The 19458-nt window shown below is 38.7% G+C and overlaps 10 protein-coding genes across 10 annotated transcripts; 7 read left to right on the top strand and 3 right to left on the bottom strand.

The window, feature by feature from the left end:
• Nucleotides 1–862: 862 nt before the first annotated feature.
• Nucleotides 863–2962, top strand: FAA4 (long-chain fatty acid-CoA ligase; the record flags this gene model as incomplete). Its single annotated transcript, XM_015609022.1, has 1 exon — nucleotides 863–2962. The coding sequence occupies one exon, from the start codon at nucleotides 863–865 to the stop codon at nucleotides 2960–2962; it is 2100 nt and encodes a 699-aa protein (XP_015470215.1).
• Nucleotides 2963–3131: 169 nt separating this feature from the next.
• Nucleotides 3132–4322, bottom strand: AC631_00191 (asparaginase; the record flags this gene model as incomplete). Its single annotated transcript, XM_015609021.1, has 1 exon — nucleotides 3132–4322. One exon carries the CDS (start codon nucleotides 4320–4322, stop codon nucleotides 3132–3134), a length of 1191 nt encoding a protein of 396 aa, XP_015470214.1.
• Nucleotides 4323–4536: 214 nt separating this feature from the next.
• On the top strand, nucleotides 4537–4854 carry AC631_00190 (uncharacterized protein; the record flags this gene model as incomplete). Its single annotated transcript, XM_015609020.1, has 1 exon — nucleotides 4537–4854. The coding sequence occupies one exon, from the start codon at nucleotides 4537–4539 to the stop codon at nucleotides 4852–4854; it is 318 nt and encodes a 105-aa protein (XP_015470213.1).
• An 89-nt stretch (nucleotides 4855–4943) lies between these two features.
• Nucleotides 4944–9314, bottom strand: AC631_00189 (uncharacterized protein; the record flags this gene model as incomplete). The annotated part of the gene is made up of 1 exon (XM_015609019.1): nucleotides 4944–9314. The coding sequence occupies one exon, from the start codon at nucleotides 9312–9314 to the stop codon at nucleotides 4944–4946; it is 4371 nt and encodes a 1456-aa protein (XP_015470212.1).
• A 255-nt stretch (nucleotides 9315–9569) lies between these two features.
• On the top strand, nucleotides 9570–10385 carry PUP1 (proteasome core particle subunit beta 2; the record flags this gene model as incomplete). The annotated part of the gene is made up of 1 exon (XM_015609018.1): nucleotides 9570–10385. The coding sequence occupies one exon, from the start codon at nucleotides 9570–9572 to the stop codon at nucleotides 10383–10385; it is 816 nt and encodes a 271-aa protein (XP_015470211.1).
• Nucleotides 10386–10592: 207 nt separating this feature from the next.
• Nucleotides 10593–11633, top strand: AHA1 (Aha1p; the record flags this gene model as incomplete). Its single annotated transcript, XM_015609017.1, has 1 exon — nucleotides 10593–11633. One exon carries the CDS (start codon nucleotides 10593–10595, stop codon nucleotides 11631–11633), a length of 1041 nt encoding a protein of 346 aa, XP_015470210.1.
• A 356-nt stretch (nucleotides 11634–11989) lies between these two features.
• Nucleotides 11990–13296, top strand: FDH3 (bifunctional alcohol dehydrogenase/S-(hydroxymethyl)glutathione dehydrogenase; the record flags this gene model as incomplete). Its single annotated transcript, XM_015609016.1, has 2 exons — nucleotides 11990–12013; nucleotides 12178–13296. 2 exons carry the CDS (start codon nucleotides 11990–11992, stop codon nucleotides 13294–13296), a joined length of 1143 nt encoding a protein of 380 aa, XP_015470209.1.
• Nucleotides 13297–13965: 669 nt separating this feature from the next.
• IDH2 (isocitrate dehydrogenase (NAD(+))) lies at nucleotides 13966–15063 on the top strand (the record flags this gene model as incomplete). The annotated part of the gene is made up of 1 exon (XM_015609015.1): nucleotides 13966–15063. The coding sequence occupies one exon, from the start codon at nucleotides 13966–13968 to the stop codon at nucleotides 15061–15063; it is 1098 nt and encodes a 365-aa protein (XP_015470208.1).
• A 123-nt stretch (nucleotides 15064–15186) lies between these two features.
• ADE8 (phosphoribosylglycinamide formyltransferase) lies at nucleotides 15187–15855 on the bottom strand (the record flags this gene model as incomplete). Its single annotated transcript, XM_015609014.1, has 1 exon — nucleotides 15187–15855. One exon carries the CDS (start codon nucleotides 15853–15855, stop codon nucleotides 15187–15189), a length of 669 nt encoding a protein of 222 aa, XP_015470207.1.
• Nucleotides 15856–16512: 657 nt separating this feature from the next.
• Nucleotides 16513–19278, top strand: EFT2 (elongation factor 2; the record flags this gene model as incomplete). The annotated part of the gene is made up of 2 exons (XM_015609013.1): nucleotides 16513–16516; nucleotides 16754–19278. 2 exons carry the CDS (start codon nucleotides 16513–16515, stop codon nucleotides 19276–19278), a joined length of 2529 nt encoding a protein of 842 aa, XP_015470206.1.
• Nucleotides 19279–19458: the final 180 nt, after the last annotated feature.

The following is a 19458-nucleotide window of genomic DNA, read 5'->3' as shown; positions in this document are numbered from 1 at the left end:
CATGTTAGGTCATATCCGAAGCCGGTTGTTATCATACTCTTATCACAATCTCGCCAACCACAATCGTGATCACATGATGATTGCATCTTAAGACACTAGATACGTTCATTTTGTTTGGTCAAGCAACAGATCTTGCTTAAAGCTTCATTATTGCGCACATTTCCTACTTAGATTATGATTAAATACTATCCTCCAAACTAACAATTACTATCTTTTACGTAAAATAGCCGCAAAATTACACTACCGGCTATTTGTAACTACTGTATCTAGTGTAGTAGTTAACCTCTCTCCAATACACACACCCCAGTGGGGGACAAGGACTTCATACTTTAGTAGGAGACTTTAACTAAAACATCTACACACCAGCACATGCACCCACGCGATTTTGTTGGGCCGACCTGTACCCAACACTTTCCACCACTCAGATCTCATTTAGTGGCTGCTGGCTCCGCGGTCGCTGTCGCTGTAGTTCCTCGCACCCTGGGATTTCCGTAATGGTTGGCAGGGAACGGCTTAAACCTATTTAGTATGCTAAATGAATATTTTGTCTAATTAAACTCCGCTTTAGGGAAGTTGGGGATCCCTGGATTAAAGGATAATCATCCGAGGGTGATTGTGGTAGCAATAGCTAGCTTGTGGCATAATCCCCTGCACTAATAGTTTCATATTCCCTGTCTCTCTCACACATAGCATTTTCTCTGGCTAAACCCCTCTTTTCGCATAGAACGAAATTGTTATCACACGAATAGCAGAAAGGAATTGGGGATTTCATTCATTTATATTAGTTCTTTTGCTCTATAATTCAATTAGTTATATAAAACTTTACTATTTGGAGTAAATACTAGGATATACGATAGACAATATGGTAGTAGCGCTTACAGTTCCAGTCGGAGAAGCTAAGTCCGGAGAAACGGCCCCAAGAAGGAAGGCATCTCAAAAAGAAGCAGCGTTAGAAAGACCCACCGACTCGAAGGCAACCGTTTTGTCGGATTATTTCGAGGAATGTGTCAAGAGACAAGGTAAGAGACCTGCCATTGGATGGAGAGAATTTATTAACACACACATTGACACAAAGAAGGTGACCAAGATGATCGATGGTAAGGAGACCCAAGTGGACAAGGATTGGGTTTACTACGAATACGCTAAATACAGCTTTATTGACTATCCAGAATTGTTAGAATTAGTGAAGAATTACAGTAAAGGGCTCGTGAAGTTGGGATTGAATCCTGGTCAGGTTGACAAGTTACACATTTACGCTCAGACTTCGCATAGATGGATGCAGACATTTTTGGCTGCCCAATTCCAGGGTATTCCTATCGTCACGGCCTATGACACATTGGGAGAAAGTGGATTGACCCACTCATTGTTGCAAACTGAGCTGAAAGCCATTTTCACTGATAACACCTTGTTAGCGCTGTTGGTGAGACCATTGAAGGAGGCCACGTCTGTTAAATACATCATCCACTTTGACGAAATGGATCCTAATGACAAGAGAATGCAAGGCAAATACTATGGTGATGCCATTGCCGCCAAGGAAAAGATTTTAAAGAACAGACCTGACATCAAGTTTATTTCCTTCAATGAATGTGTTGAGTTGGGCAAGACCAGCAAAGACATCGGATTTACTAAACCTTCTCCTGCAGACTTATCTTGTATCATGTATACTTCCGGATCTACTGGACCACCAAAGGGTGTTGTTCTTTCCCAAAGGAATATTCTTGCTGCTCTTGGTGGTATTTCCACAAACGCCGATAGATCGCTTGTCACTAACAATGATCGTATTATAGCCTTCTTGCCGTTAGCTCATATTTTTGAGTTGGCCTTTGAATTGGTTGCATTCTGGTGGGGTGGATGTTTAGGGTATGCCAACGTCAAGACCTTGACCGACGCGTCATGCAGAAATTGTCAATCTGATTTAGTAGAATTCAAGCCACATATCATGGTTGGTGTTGCTGCTGTATGGGAATCCGTTAGAAAAGGAGTTTTAGCCAAAATTAGAAAAGAAAGTGCTATTGTCCAAAAGATCTTCTGGACCGCATACCACGCCAAGGCTGCGTTTAAGGCCTACCATATCCCAGGTGCTGGTGCATTTGACGTTATTTTTAAGAAAGTCAAGGCTGCTACTGGTGGTGAGTTAAGATATGTGCTTAATGGTGGTTCACCAATTTCAAAAGATGCCCAAGTCTTTGTATCTAATTTGATCGCTCCAATGTTGCTCGGATACGGGTTGACTGAAACTTGTGCTAATACCACCATCGTTGAACACAAACGTTTTGAATATGGCACTGTAGGTACATTGACAGGTGCAATCACTGCCAAGTTGATTGATGTTGCTGATGCTGGTTACTACGCCAAGAATAACCAAGGTGAGATTTTAGTTACTGGTCCTTGTGTTACTAAAGAATACTACAAGAATGAAAAGGAGACTGCCGAAGCATTCACTCCTGATGGATGGTTCAGGACTGGTGATATTGGTGAATGGGCTCCTAATGGTACTTTAAGAATTATTGACCGTAAGAAGAATTTGGTAAAAACTTTGAACGGTGAATATATTGCATTAGAAAAGTTAGAGTCTGTCTACAGATCAAACCCAGTAGTTTTGAATTTGTGTGCATATGCAGACCAATCAAAGGTTAAACCAATCGCAATCATTCTTCCAAATGAAGCTAACCTTAAATCGTTCTTAGCTGATGAAAAAGTTTATTCTCAGCTGGAAGCTGATTCAAAGGAATTGGCTCATTTATGTGATGATAAGAAGGTTATTAAGGCTGTCACCAAACATTTGGTTCAAACTGGTAAAAGTCAAGGTTTAAAGGGAATTGAGTTGATTCAAACAGTTGTTTTATTGGATGATGAATGGACCCCACAAAACGGTTTCGTTACCTCGGCTCAAAAGTTGCAAAGAAAGAAAATTTTGGCTTCTTGTCAAGACAAGGTTGACGAAGCTTACAACAATTCTTAGTTGTACTATTTTGATAATGTATTTGTCTACTTAATTGGATCATTCTTTATTTATGTTATTTATTGTTTTGTTACCTGTTTAGCATGATTTTTTATATTAATTTGTAATAACGATTATGTATTAGATCTATCAAATTTTCTACTCCTAATGAACAATTGTGCGCAGCCATTCAACCACCGTATACTCCCTTGAAGATCCTCTTAATCTCATTAATTTCCATACCATCACTGAGACATAACTGTAACAAAATTCTTGATTTTTGAGGGTTTAAATATCCACTAGCAATGGCGTTGTTGTAGTCGATTGGTTTTCCTGTTTCATCAGAAATCTTTGGTAATGATCCCACTGGTACCATACCATCCATAGATCTTTTGGAATAGATAATTGGTATATTGCTATACTGTTTCGATAGTTTGCAAACAAATTCATTTGTTCCCTTTGCCATTGATCCTGCACCCATAGTAGCAAACACCAACCCTTTTGCACCTAATTCTTTGATTGTAAGCTCTATGATTTTATTATTCAAACCCTGATGAGCAAAAATGATTGGCACCTCTGGTAAATCAGCCAACACAGAAGGATTCGATAGCTTAAAATACGTTATGCCTAGAGGCCTAGCAGCAGGGAAAAAGTAATGGACTTCATTATTCACGAAACTTCCTACATATCCTTGACCGATTGATTTGAAGGTATCCAACGAATTAGCATTAGATTTGGTGATATAGAAACCTGCTCCGATTCTATCATTAAGTGCAACTAACACTCCTCTACCTCTAGAGTCTCTATGAGCCGCAATAACAATTGCTTGATACAAGTTCATAGGACCATCCGAAGAAATGGCAGTAGAGGGACGCATAGAACCACACATCACAATTGGCTTACTTGTACGTAACGTTGATTGCAAGAAAAATGAGGTTTCTTCCATAGTATCAGTACCGTGAGTAATGACTATACCATCGTACTTAGGCAAATCTTCCTGGATTTTTTGGTATAACGTTAATAATTCAGATGTTCCAATATCTTTGGAATCAAGATTCAAGACTTGTTCATATTGCAAATTACAAGTAGTCGATAAGTCTGGGATACTCTGAATAAGATCTTCAATAGTCAAATCCACTTCGTAGCCCGCAGTTTGATGCGAGGACGTACCTTTCGATGCAATAGTACCCCCGGTTCCTAGAACCTTGACAGTTGGCAAGTTCTCGTAACTGGATCCATCTGAAAGAGCTCCGATACTAATTACGGAGTTGGATCTGTACTTAATTTTAAAGATAGGGTGATCACTATCTTCCTGAACGTCAATTTCGTAGTTAGCATCCTCGGCAGTTTTTGGAATCTCTGATGACTTCTGGGTCGTCATATTCGTTTGATCTTTAATGCCTTTTCTAATGTCTTTGTGGAGTAGTGATGGCAGAAGTGACGAGCTTTTATACGATTTTTTTTTTTGCAATAGCTACAATGAATCTATTCCGGTTTTGCACGTAAATTTGACCGGATTGAGAATGGGGACATAATTCGATGAAGTCAAAATGCCTTACAGGTTTAACTGCTTTGTATTGTAATTGTATTATATTATGGGGTTATTCAATAAGGAAGAAGTGCCCATAAAGCCACCGAACAAATCCAAGAGAAAGGAATGCTGGGAAGCTCGTGATGGATTTTTTGCTTGTTTGGAAAAAAATAAGATTGATAATTCATTAGATCCTAAAGAAGAGAATAATGTCAAAAAGAATTGCGGAGACTTGAGGGACAATTTTCAAAACAAGTGTGTGGCCAGTTGGTTCAAGTATTTCCAAGAGAAAAGATATAATGACTTAATTAGACAAAGATATATTGAAAAATTAGAAGCCGAAAATGCTCAGCCATTGCCATTTAAATTAGGACCAAGATGAAAATATAGTATCCTACTCAACTTTACTTGTATATACGCTACTTCTATGATTCAATAAATAAATAATATATTCATGAGTTTATATAATGACTAAGATGCAGAGATGTAAATGGGTTCTCGTCCAACAACCTTCAATCCTTCCTTGTTGAATATATCAAAGACTGAGCCCCATTCGTATTCACCCTTTTCTAATATGACAAAACTTAGGTCAAGTTCTCTAGTTCCGCCGGGAAGGATGGGATCTTCACCTATGCTAGTTTGGAGTATTCCGTTGATTAAAATTCGCCTATCAATAGACATTTGATTTTTAGCGAAGTTTGATGTTACGCTGTTGGCAAAAGTGGATTGAGGAATGGGCCATGCTAGTGGATATGGCAAATTTCTTAGCATACCGGATATACTCGTATCAGTATCATTACAGATTGTTGTTCGTAATGTGTAAAATTCTTCAGTTTGTAGATGAAATTGAGATCCATTTCTTTTAATTGAAGTATTTGGCTCATTTTCATTGTAAAGTTGATGATGCATTTGTATCTTAGAATAGATGAGTACATTGGCCATTTTAGGAGTCAATCTAATATTTCTTAACTCGATAGTACCGTATCTTTGCTTTGTACTTTTGTTGGGAATAGTTTCCCATGTACCCATTAGTTTTTCTAAAATACTTTCTCTCAACCAGAACAATTCTCTCATAGTCCTCTCCTCTTCCTCGCTAATCAGATAGTTCTTGATGTATTGCTTGTTGCGTAGCGATGGAATAGGTTTAGATAAATCCAAGTCTCTGCTTGAAATTCTTTTAACTGGAAGAAGAAATCTTGTAGTTTTTCCCGATGATATATCTTCTTTCACACTAAATTTATCTACCGAATTTATTTGGTAAGTAAGATGACTTGAAAGCTTTTCATTCCAGGAATTTCTAAGATCGATTACGAGCAAACAATAATCAGAAACTTTCTCTGATTGCCTTTCTGTCAATTCGGTAATAAAATTTAGTACTGCTTCAAGGTTTCCTTCAAACAAATCTCCCTCTTGAGTCGTAAGGTCTCTGTCTTCAAGACCTTGTAGGGACGAAGACAAAAGAGGCAAAATATCAAAACCAACCATTTCAAACGAAGGAACAACTGATAAACTTAAAGGTACATGAACATGCTTAACAAAGTTCTTTAATGCATCATTGGATTGTTTGTGAGAGTATTCCAAAATAATCTTCAGTTCATTCATACCTCGTTTGCCAGTCACTTCATAATCAATCTTAATGTCCCCACGAGGTTCAATGGTCTTATAAAAGCTACTGATTTCATCTTTGTTCAATATCTTGAATGGTTTGAACTTTAATAGAAGCCATTCAATTTCATGAATATCAGACGCTGTCATATTTTGGTTATTATTAATACCAACAGAGTTTAATTTCTTATTCAATGGCTCGATTGTAGAATCCCAGAAAGAAAACGAAAGATAATTAATTAACTCATTTGATTGGTTTGATAAACTAATCGAAAACCTATACTTTTCACCTTCAAGTAACATTAGCCAACCATTTGTCAACAGGACGTTTGTGAGAGTCAAATTTGGCTGAGGTGGGACTACTGTGAGACTTAAAGTCTTTGTAATAGCTCGAGATTCAATCTTGTTTCCAATTAGATTTTCAATAATGTTATCAGTGGCCCCAGCATTGATAGAATCCTTTTTCACTTTCAGTAATCCATTGTAAATTTCTTTGTCGACAATATGGAAAAACTGAAGTTGGCAATTAGAAATGGCAATCTCAAAACCTTTTATACTTAGTTCTCCCGATTCTAAAGGCTTAAATGCCACCAATAATTGCTCTACGGATTTAGGAGCAATCGTTATAGCGCTACTTGTCCCACTGAAGGCATTCAGAGAAGGCTGTGCGTCTATCTGAGCTTGGTTATTATTGAAAAGTGTAGACTGAGACCGTTTTTGGGTAGTAGAAATATGAGGGGCAGACCGCATTTTATTATTGATGCTATTAGGTCTACTTCGATTGTTATATGAATTCAAATTTGGGGAATGAGCTTGATATAAATTATTATTGCTAGTTGGTTTTAATAAACTTTTTAAAGTCTGTACTGTTACCGCTCCATCTGTAACAATAGTTAAATCATTAAGCTCGATTTCAAAAGCAAATGGATTTTGCAAGCTTACTTTCAATTGGTAAATTTCATCTTTAATTAGCAACCTATCCTTATTAGTAACTGTATTGTTTGCTTTATTGAAGGGATTGAAAACAAAGGGTTGATTAGAGCCAGAAGGACCGGAGACATTACGGCTTGGCAACCCATCAACTAATCCAACATTATTGGATGTCTTTTGGTATTCAGCAAAGGGTATCAATTCATCTTTGTTTCTGTTACTAATAAATTTCACTTTCCTGACTAAAAATGGATCCCAATATGGTGCCACTATATTAGAGTTATTTTTATGCGACATATAAGCTAACCATTCAATTTTCTCTTTTAATTTGCATTGATCATCAATAGGCAAACAATGAGAATAACGGGTTAATAATAATGTACATAATTTCATCAAAAAAGGATAATCTTTTATTGTTTCTGAAATCTTCAAACATAACTTTAAAAAGGACAACTGCAATGAAACCCAATTACTCTGGCCATGATACGAGGCAGAATTCAAGGAGCATTCTGTTTCTTCATTTATTTTGTAGATCTCGAATAAAGACTCATATATTTGTCTAATACTGGAAACCTGGCTCCCATTGGGAGATGTACCCTCAAATGAGATAATTGAAATATTCTTTTGGGTATCAAAATCAGTCTTATCTTCTTTCTCTTTAGCAGCCAACTCCAATTTAGGGAGCAAGCCAACTAACAAAACTCGAAGAATAAAGGCTTTTTTTCTGAATAACTCTAAATCATTGTACATGGTTGCTAAACAACAATAAATTCTACATTGATCAATCAACTCCATATCAATCAATTGCAAAGAAAATACTTTATCAATTTCTTTAAGTATATCTCGTTTCAGGAACCACGATCTATCATCTTTGGCCGAATAAATACTCAGTTTGTTATTGATAGGTATTGATTTCACAATGCTCTCCATTACCATTGAGTTCAACTCATTTCCACCAAGATATATACAAATCATAAATTTAATAAATCTCAATAATGACTCCACATAAACTAAGTCAGGGACCATATTTTCGTAATCACTGGTACTTAGTTGATAATATTGTAAAACCTTTGAAGATATCAATTTTATTAGTTCAGGAATGGTCAAGGCATTTAAATCTGGACCTGAACCAGGAACACTGGAAGCAAAATTAAAATTTATCGTGCTGCTGCTGGAATTTCTTGGAGAATTGACTGAATGTGGTACAGATAAATGTCCATTTGTAGAACTATTATGAGACAATGAATCCGATGATATCTTTTTGGGGGAAGAACTTTCCATATTCGTGGAGGATACTGCGGATGCTATTGCATTCAACTTACTCTTGGAAATTTGTAACACAGAAATTATGGTGGCACTTGATAAACTGTACGATATGCCTAAGAAATGCATCAAGACAACACAGTTTCCAATACCCTCGAGTGCACTTCCAAGCCATAAATAGTCATCACACTTCTTCAAATTCGCTATAGAATCTGTATAGTGCTCTAATGCATCTGAATATTTACCTGCCAATAAATAGAAACTACCCAAGAGTTTTGCCTGCCTCCCATTGTGACGTTGTTGAGACTTTGATTTCAAGTCTGATGCTGACGTCGCCCCATTTGTGCTCGAATTCGACGAGAATGAAACCTTAAATGACCCAGAACCTGAACTTATCCTTTTCTGCGCTTTACTTATAGTTTTGGTTAGATTGTGGCTATCACTTATGGAGACCGGAGACCTCAATGTTATGTTCAAATATGATGATGCATAGCTATCCAATGCCGTTAAAAAGTTTCTAGTGACTTCACACATGAGCGTTTCTAGTGCCGTAATATTGTGCTCCAATGATCCTTCGTGATAAAACACCTCCTTTGTGGAATGATCGCTCGAGGGGTTCAAATCACCAATTATGTCTCCTGGAGTATCAAAGTAAATAACATTATGCACTATAGAGCTTGGATGCCACTTCCTCAAATTCTCAAGTACCTGCTCCTGCTGTTTCTTCGACGTCACTCCTTCATCGTACTTTCCAACCCCAATTATAATAAACGTCTTCCGATACGGCTCAAAATCATGCAAGAAGATCGACTCTGCTTCAGGCGCATGCGATTCATATTCAAACATCACCTTTCCGTGCGGAAACGTCTGTGGATTGAAGTATTGTAATTGCGGTATAGGTGTCACATCTAATAGCCTGACTTCGTTAGCATTCAATCGTACCAATTCGAGATATCTGGCAAAGTCTGCTTGTGAACAATCATTTATTGGAACCACTAACGTCCTAACCCTCGAAGGATTTATGTATCTATATCGATCCACCATTTCGAGCTTCTATAAAACCTAATACTCTGATAGTGTAGTATATAGGATTAACTATGTATCTTGGCGTAGTTTTGTTTGCAAGATCAAGGCTACGAAAATGCATACCGTGTCGTGCGCGAATTATGTATCAATATCAGAACAAGTGGGAGGCAAAAAGATGTTAGAAAGAATATAAACGAATCTTTAAGTATTATAATCAATTATTGAATTGGAAGATCATATTGGTACATACATCGTTGAATCAATAGTAAGAGTATGCCGGGATTAAGTTTTGATAATTATCAAAGAAATCACTTTTTAACCACCAAAGGATTTGGTGCGCCAACAGCTACATCGACTGGTACCACGATTGTCGGATGTAAATTTAAGGGAGGAGTTGTAATTGCGGCAGATACTAGAGCTACAGCTGGTAGTATTGTGGCAGATAAGAATTGTGAAAAATTACATAGATTGGCCCCAAGAATTTGGTGTGCTGGTGCTGGTACCGCTGCGGACACCGAGATGGTGACCCAATTGATAGCCTCCAACTTGGAATTGCATTCATTATCACAAAACCGTAAACCAAGAGTGATCACAGCATTGACGTTATTGAAGCAGCATTTATTCAAATACCAAGGACACTTGGGAGCATATCTTATTGTTGCGGGAGTTGACCCAACCGGAGCACATTTGTTATCGGTACAAGCGCATGGTTCTACAGACATTGGACAATATCAATCATTAGGATCTGGATCCTTGGCGGCAATGGCGGTGTTGGAAACCCACTGGAGGCCAGACATGTCTAGAGAAGAGGCCATGAAGTTGGTCGCCGATGCCATCGAGCTGGGTATCTGGAACGATTTGGGTTCTGGTTCCAATGTTGACTTGTGTGTCATGGAAATTGGAAAGGATGCCGAATTATTCAGAAACTACTTGACTCCTAATGTGAGATCTGAAAAGACCAGATCATACAAGTTCCCAAGAGGTACGACTGCCGTGTTGAGGCAAAGCGTGCGTGAGTTAGTCGACGTTGAAGAGACGGTTATCCCTTTCAGTTCTGGCACCAATGATGCCATGGAAGTTGATGCCTAGAGTTTACGTAGAGATGCCTGTTAATATACATATATTGGAAAAAGACGTATTGTAGACTTGTAGACCTTAAACTAGTATTTGGTGATTTTGTGTAATTTGACGATATTGAGTCCATGAAATTTCTAGATTTTTCCATACCATATGTATATATATAATCATAGATAATCCACGATAAAACCCAATATATTATAGAAGTTAGTATTAAAAATGGTTGTGCATAATCCAAATAACTGGCATTGGGTCGACAAAAACTGTATTGATTGGACGAGACAGTATTTCAACGAAAAATTAGTCAATATATCTGCTGTTGGAGACGATAAGGATGTATTTGTCAAATCAATTTCATCTGTTGAAGGAGATGTCGAGGTTTGTCAACGTAAGGGAAAGGTTATCTCACTTTTCGACTTGAAAGTTGTCTTTGAGATCAAAGGGCATTCGGTTTCTCAGTCTAAAAAAGAGGGCGAATTTTCCGGTTCCATCACAGTCCCTGAATTGGCATATGATTCGACTGAAGACGATTTACAATTCGATATCAGCATCTACAACGAAGATGCCGATTCAGAGAAGATGAGACCACTTATTAAAAAAGAATTGTTACCAAAATTAAGAGATAGTTTGATTAAATTCGGCCACGACTTGATTACTACTCATAGTTCTGATATTCAATTGTCCTCTGACAAAGTTAACTCGACCTATACCAAGGCCAATCAAGAAACTGCTCAGAACACACCAGCTGCGGCAAAGAAAGCGTCTAATCCAACTCCGCCAGTCCAAAAGAACTCGCCATCGGCTGCGGCAGCTGCAAAATCGGAATCAAACTCGTCCGTACCAAAATATAACACATCCACGTTACACTTGGAACCTACTTTCAACACCACCGCTGAGCAATTGTATATTACCCTTTTGGACCAGCAACGTGTTGCTGCATGGAGTAGATCCAACCCATCGATGGGAAGCTTCCCACCAGAAGAAGGTTCCGAATTCAGCCTTTTTGGGGGCTCCATCAGTGGAAAATTCTTAAAATTAGTTCCAAACGAAAAGATCGTACAATTATGGAGATTAGAAGACTGGAAGTCGGGCCATTATGCCCAATTAGACATGCAATTGATCCAGGGTGCGGGTGAAACAAAAATGGTTGTGAAATGGTCTGGTATCCCGGTCGGTGAAGAGGATAGAGTTAGAGGTAATTTTGAGGACTACTACATTAGATCTATAAAGATTACTTTTGGTTTTGGTGCAGTATTGTAAACAATATATACTAATAGTTTTATAAATATATTATGAAGAAATGAATGAGAGTTATCTCTCATAAGATTTTGCAGTAAAATTCCTAGCTGGGAGAAATTACCAACGAAAATTCAATTATTGTTCATCTCTCCACATGCTCGATTGTTATCTGTAGATTTACTGTAATCTATGCTTCACATTATGATTATCCGAGTTATTTAATCATTCCGAGATATGGTATGGAACAAAATTTGTAAGCAAGGTCGTGAACGAACAGATATTCGTATTTTTCAAATCATTTAAGATGATAACAACTTGCTCTAAGGAATAAGATAATTGCTTGATTATTATAAAGAATTGAATTCATAAAAGTTAGAATGTCTGACTCTACTGTTGGTAAAGTAAGTATTAGTATATTAGTTTGAAAAAACTACAGTTTGAAGAATGGTAAATGAAGTTAATTAGGAACAGGAACGGACATCCCCAAAAGTGAATGCAACCTTGGAAGTTACCATAATTCATTGCATTTTCTATTTTTGTATACAAAACTAACATTATTGTTTAGACTATTACATGTAAGGCTGCTATTGCCTGGGAAGCAGGTAAACCATTAACCATTGAAGATATTGAAGTTGCTCCTCCAAAGGCTCATGAAGTTCGTATTAAGATTTTGCACACCGGTGTATGTCATACAGATGCTTATACATTGAGTGGTGTTGACCCAGAAGGTGCTTTCCCGGTTGTTTTGGGACACGAAGGTGCCGGTATTGTCGAAAGTGTTGGTGAAGGAGTTGAAAATGTCAAGGTTGGTGATAGTGTAGTTGCTTTATACACTCCTGAATGTAAGGAATGTAAATTCTGTAAGTCAGGAAAGACCAATTTATGTGGTAAGATCAGAGCAACTCAGGGTAAGGGTGTTATGCCGGATGGAACTTCAAGATTCAAGTGCAAGGGTAAGGACTTATTGCACTTTATGGGATGTTCGACTTTCTCCCAATACACTGTTGTTGCTGACATCTCAGTCGTTGCTGTTAACCCAAAGGCTCAACCAGACAAGACTTGTTTGTTAGGTTGTGGTATTACAACTGGTTACGGTGCCGCTACTATTACTGCTAATGTTGGTGAAGGAGACAATGTTGCTGTTTTCGGTGCTGGATGTGTTGGATTGTCTGTTGTCCAAGGTGCTCTTCAAAGAAAGGCAGGCAAGATTATTGTTGTAGATATCAATGACTCCAAGAAAGAATGGGCTGAAAAATTTGGTGCTACTGACTTTGTTAATTCTGCTAAATTACCTAGCGACACTTCTATTGTGGACAAATTGATTGAAATGACCGACGGTGGTTGTGACTTCACCTTCGACTGTACTGGTAACGTTAACGTCATGAGAAATGCCTTGGAAGCATGTCATAAGGGTTGGGGTACTTCCATCATCATTGGTGTTGCAGCTGCTGGTAAAGAAATCTCCACCAGACCATTCCAATTAGTCACCGGTAGAGTATGGAAGGGTGCCGCATTCGGTGGTGTCAAGGGTAGATCACAATTGCCAGGCATAGTCGAAGACTACATGAACGGAGACTTAAAGGTTGATGAATTCATAACTCACAGACACGAGTTAGAGAAGATCAACACCGCATTCGATGATATGCATGCTGGTGACTGTATCAGAGCTGTCATTAATATGTAAGCAAAAAAATTGTGTCTGAGACTCTATGCAAATCCATATATATATATTGTGCTCTAATAGAGAATATGCCACTAGATTCGAAATGTAATGTATATATCGCTTAACAATGATTGCAAAATTTTTGCGCAAAATACTATTTAGTGAACAAGAGCAGGTATCACGGAAAATATCCTCTAACAATCCATCTAGGCTCTCATCCTATGCGATGTCCTATATGTGAATATCCATAGAATGCCTTCCCTTATTTTACAAAACGCCTGCAAGTTCGGAGTATCGGTTGTGCTGCGCTCGGTGAAATACACACTCATCTGGCAAGAAAACCCACATTTGGACCTACTTTTCTGGTAAAAGAGTCATACACTGGTTATTTAACGTGTATAGATGTTCATTACCATCACTACACATATAAATCCCCTCTACAACAAACTTTTATTAGTGTAGATCGGTCAATATAAGTCCGCAGAGATATGGCATTTCGGCTCCGAAGCAACATCTGGACTTCTCAAATTTTATTGGTCGAACGGCGTCGGAAGGGATTTAATGCTCAGTCTTTAACTTTTGGTCTGAAAAAAAAAATATCAACGGAAAATCATATAATCGCAGAGACAATTATCCTTAAATTTTTCATCTTCTTGATTAATAAGAATAATTAAACGTATTGTTAACAGAATGTTCAGACAGATAACTAGACAATCAGCAATTTCCCCAAGATTCACTAGATCTTACATCGCCGGTCAATTTACTGGAAGCAAGAAGGCTAATGGTAAGTATACCGTGACCTTGATTGAAGGTGATGGTATCGGTTCTGAAATCTCTCAATCCGTTAAGGATATCTACGCCGCTGCCAATATTCCAATCGAATGGGAATCCGTTGACGTTACTCCGTTATTAATTGATGGTAAGACTACTTTACCACAACCTGCTGTCGATTCGGTCAACAGAAACTTAGTTGCATTAAAGGGACCATTAGCCACCCCAGTTGGTAAGGGTCACACCTCTATGAACTTGACTTTGAGAAGAACTTTCAACTTGTTTGCCAATGTTCGTCCATGTAAGTCGGTTGTCGGATACGACACTCCATACGAGAACGTCGATACCGTGTTAATCAGAGAAAACACCGAAGGTGAATACTCGGGTATTGAACACACCATTGTTCCAGGTGTTGTGCAATCTATCAAGTTGATCACCAAGCCAGCCTCCGAAAAGGTTATTAGATACGCTTTTGAATACGCCAAATCCATCAACAAGCCACACGTTCTTGTTGTTCACAAGGCCTCCATCATGAAGTTATCTGATGGTTTATTCGTTTCTACCGCCAAGGAAATCGGTAAGGAATACCCAGACATCAAGTTAGATTTCGAATTGTTAGATAACACTTCCTTGAAATTGACTGCTGACCCATCTGACTACAAGAACGTTGTTATGGTCATGCCTAACTTATACGGTGATATCATGTCCGATTTATCATCTGGTTTAATCGGTGGTTTAGGTTTAACTCCATCGGGTAACATGGGTAACAAGGTCTCCATTTTCGAAGCCGTCCACGGTTCTGCTCCAGATATTGCCGGTAAAGGTTTAGCTAACCCAACCGCTTTGTTATTATCTTCTTGTATGATGTTGAGACACATGTCCTTAAACTCTGATGCTGATAAGATTGAAAAGGCTGTCTTAGATACCATTGCCTCCGGTAAGGAAAACAGAACTGGTGACTTATACGGTACTGCTACTACCCAACACTTCACTGAACAAGTTATTACCAGATTATAATCGCAAGGCTAGTAATTGTTTCATTTAGTTTATTACTACATTAAATATATAAAATAGGATTAAAATGCGTAGTGATAATATGAAATTGTATAGTTACAGTTTAATGTAAATATCGTTTAATTCCTATTTGGCTAATTCTTTCAACACTATATTTGTACCTTCTACAATCGCAATATGTTCGACATCATGCACCCTAGTTTCGTAATCATCCAATGATTCGTCTTTGCGTAAATCGAGCTCCTTGACAAGCACTGGTGTTCCTCTATCAACTTCTGCTATAACCTTATGAATCATCACTCCTCCAGTACTTATCTCTCCTGCCTGGCCAGCTTTCCACGCTCTCTCAATAGCATGTGTGCCGTCAAAAGCACCCGGCAATGCAGGATGCAAGTTGATGATTGTTATCCCTGCCTTCTCCAATGGTGTCAATACCGTTGGAGACAAAATTAACATCCAACCCGCACACACCACCAAATCTGGCTTGGTATATCCATCCACTGGAGTGTCACTAATGTCCCCATTGATCAAGAGTTTGGCCAAATCTTCATTAAATTTCTCTCTTCTCGCCTGGCGTTCGACCTTATCCTCTTTCGTGGTCCCTTTGTAGTAATTCTTCAAAATATGTGTCTTGGTGCCAATTGAAGCCTCCGATGCTCTCGTCAACCCATACGCTGTCTCGCTCGAAGAAACCACCTGTGTGATCGTACCGCCAAGTTCTCCTCTTTTTTCCGCATCTATCAAAGCTTGCAAGTTCGATCCTGACCCGGATATCAATACTGTTATAGCTGGCATCTTATAGTGTGTCTAGGATGTATTATTGCAAATCCATCCGCTATCCATCTCTTATTCCTAGTAGCGATTTTTCACGTATCAGAGTCATTTGCAGGTTCTTCTAATTTACAATTTTTACAGGTTTCATTTAATAAAACCTCAATACACCACATCCCTACACCAAACAAGTCTCTAGCATACGTGCAGGTACATTCCGCTGCGTTTCGATCTCCTCGCAACCCTGGCCCCTTTGTCCTACGACCGAATGGCTGACACTCTAACTTTGTTCACCACTCCACCGTTAATTACTCGTTAATTTTGCGTGAAAACCTCCCACTTACCTCACCTTCTCCTCAGGACGCTATGCAGCCCCCATTGCTCTTATACTCCTTCAGTATCGTATACAATTTCACCTGTAACCTCTATTTCAGTACTATTGGCCTGTAAACTCCGGGTAATCACCGTCCCAGTATGACTTTTACTGCGAGTAGTAGGGATTACCCGGCGTCTGAAAAATTTTTCGATCTCACTTTGAGCCATCACCAAAAAATTTTGATACCAATCCCCTCGTGCTGGACAGGTTCCAGTAGCCATTCCCTTGGTTTTTTTTTCCTATCATTTTATTAAAAGGATTTTTTTTGATTAGCTAACGTCCAACACCAATAATAATCTATCAATATGGGTATGTATATATGGAAAGCAGTAAATAAACTAAGAATTGATACAATTGAGAGAGATTTTTAGTGAAAAATAATTAGCCGCCCATCATTCAACAGAATCGAAAATTTTTGCTGGAGAAAATTTTTGTCAAGGAGATGAAGACTTCAGAAAGGGATGGGATAGCAAAAATTGACGGTTTGATGAGTGATGGAGGTGATTGACGACACATTGACGACAAATGATACTAACATATTAATAGTTGCTTTCACTATTGAACAAATCCGTGACTTGATGGACAAGGTTACCAATGTCCGTAACATGTCCGTCATTGCTCACGTCGATCACGGTAAATCCACTTTAACTGATTCGTTGGTTCAAAGAGCAGGTATTATTTCTGCTGCCAAGGCCGGTGAAGCCAGATTCACTGATACCAGAAAAGATGAACAAGAAAGAGGTATTACTATTAAGTCTACCGCTATTTCCTTGTTCGCTTCCATGGCTGACGATGACTGTAAGGAAATCCAACAAAAGACCGTAGGTAACTCTTTCTTGATTAACTTGATCGATTCCCCAGGTCACGTTGATTTCTCCTCCGAAGTTACCGCTGCTTTGCGTGTTACCGATGGTGCTTTAGTTGTTGTTGACACTGTTGAAGGTGTCTGTGTCCAAACTGAAACCGTTTTACGTCAAGCTTTAGGTGAAAGAATTAAGCCAGTTGTTATTATTAACAAGGTTGATCGTGCGTTATTAGAATTGCAAGTCACCAAGGAAGATTTATATCAATCTTTCTCCAGAACTGTTGAATCCGTTAACGTTATTATCTCCACTTACGTTGATTCCAGCTTAGGTGATGCTCAAGTCTACCCAGACAAGGGTACCGTTGCTTTTGGTTCCGGTTTACACGGTTGGGCTTTCACCGTCAGACAATTCGCCACCAGATACTCCAAGAAGTTTGGTGTTGACAGAATTAAGATGATGGAAAGATTATGGGGTGACTCTTACTTCAACCCAAAGACCAAGAAATGGACTAACAAGGACAAGGACACTGATGGAAAGCCATTAGAAAGAGCTTTCAACATGTTCGTCTTAGACCCAATCTTCAGAATTTTCGCTTCTATCATGAACTTCAAGAAAGATGAAATTCCAAAATTATTAGAAAAGTTGGAAATCAACTTGAAGGCTGAAGAAAAGGAATTAGAAGGTAAGGCTTTATTAAAGGTTGTTATGAGAAAATTCTTACCAGCCGCTGATGCTTTATTAGAAATGATTGTCATTCACTTACCATCCCCAGTTACTGCTCAAGCTTACAGAGCTGAAACTTTATACGAAGGTCCAGCTGATGATGCTTCTTGTATTGCTATTAAGAACTGTGACCCTAAGGCTGACTTGATGTTGTACGTCTCTAAGATGGTTCCAACCTCTGATAAGGGTAGATTCTACGCTTTCGGTCGTGTTTTCGCCGGTACTGTTAAGTCTGGTCAAAAGGTCAGAATTCAAGGTCCAAACTACCAAGTTGGTAAGAAGGATGACTTATTCGTCAAGGCTATTCAAAGAACTGTTTTGATGATGGGTAGATTCGTCGAAGCTATCGATGACTGTCCAGCTGGTAACATTGTTGGTTTAGTTGGTGTCGATCAATTCTTATTGAAGTCTGGTACCATCACCACTAACGAAGCTTCCCACAACATGAAGGTCATGAAGTTCTCTGTCTCCCCAGTTGTCCAAGTCGCTGTTGAAGTCAAGAACGCTAACGATTTACCAAAATTAGTCGAAGGTTTAAAGAGATTATCCAAGTCCGATCCATGTGTCTTAACCACCATGAACGAATCTGGTGAACACATTGTTGCTGCCACTGGTGAATTACATTTGGAAATTTGTTTGTCTGATTTACAAAACGATCACGCTGGTATTCCATTGAAGATCTCCCCACCAATTGTCTCTTACAGAGAAACCGTTGGTGCTGAATCCTCCATGGTCGCCTTATCTAAGTCTCCAAACAAGCATAACAGAATTTACGTTAAGGCTCAACCAATTGATGAAGAAGTCTCCTTAGACATTGAAAAGGGTGTTATTAACCCAAGAGATGATTTCAAGGCCAGAGCTAGAATCTTAGCCGACAACCACGGTTGGGATGTCACTGATGCCAGAAAGATCTGGTGTTTCGGTCCAGATGGTAACGGTCCAAACTTGGTTGTCGATCAAACCAAGGCCGTTCAATACTTGAACGAAATCAAGGATTCCGTCGTTGCTGCTTTCCAATGGGCTACCAAGGAAGGTCCAATTTTCGGTGAAAACGTTAGATCTGTCAGAATTAACATCTTGGATGTTACCTTACATGCTGATGCTATCCACAGAGGTGGTGGTCAAATTATCCCAACCATGAGAAGAGTTACCTACGCTTCTATGTTATTAGCTGAACCAGCTATTCAAGAACCAGTCTTCTTGGTTGAAATCCAATGTCCAGAAAACGCCATTGGTGGTATCTACTCCGTCTTGAACAAGAAGAGAGGTCAAGTTATCTCTGAAGAACAAAGACCAGGTACTCCATTGTTCACTGTTAAGGCCTACTTACCAGTCAATGAATCCTTCGGTTTCAGTGGTGAATTAAGACAATCTACTGGTGGTCAAGCTTTCCCACAATTGATCTTCGATCACTGGGCTGTCTTAAACGGTGACCCAACTGACCCAACCTCTAAGGTCGGTAACATCGTCAAGGAAAAGAGAGAACGTCAAGGTATGAAGCCTGAAGTTCCAGGTTACGAAGAATACTATGATAAATTATAAGCTTATTAAATAATTAATTTTTAAATTATTAATGTTTGGTAAGTCAATTTCTATCTAATATGTATTTTTTTTATTCTGTTTATTGAACTCTATTTGTAATTTGAATCTCTTTCAAGAATATATGATACTTTATAAAATCTACCCCTCGTGTGACCATAACAGTAATTGCTATCGTTTGTA

The sequence above is a fragment of the Debaryomyces fabryi genome, assembly GCF_001447935.2.
Source record: "Debaryomyces fabryi strain CBS 789 chromosome Unknown contig00002, whole genome shotgun sequence".
NCBI classification, from domain to species: domain Eukaryota; kingdom Fungi; phylum Ascomycota; class Pichiomycetes; order Serinales; family Debaryomycetaceae; genus Debaryomyces; species Debaryomyces fabryi.
The sequence above is the reverse complement of the archived record's forward strand: the minus strand, read 5'-3'. Positions and strand labels throughout refer to the sequence as shown.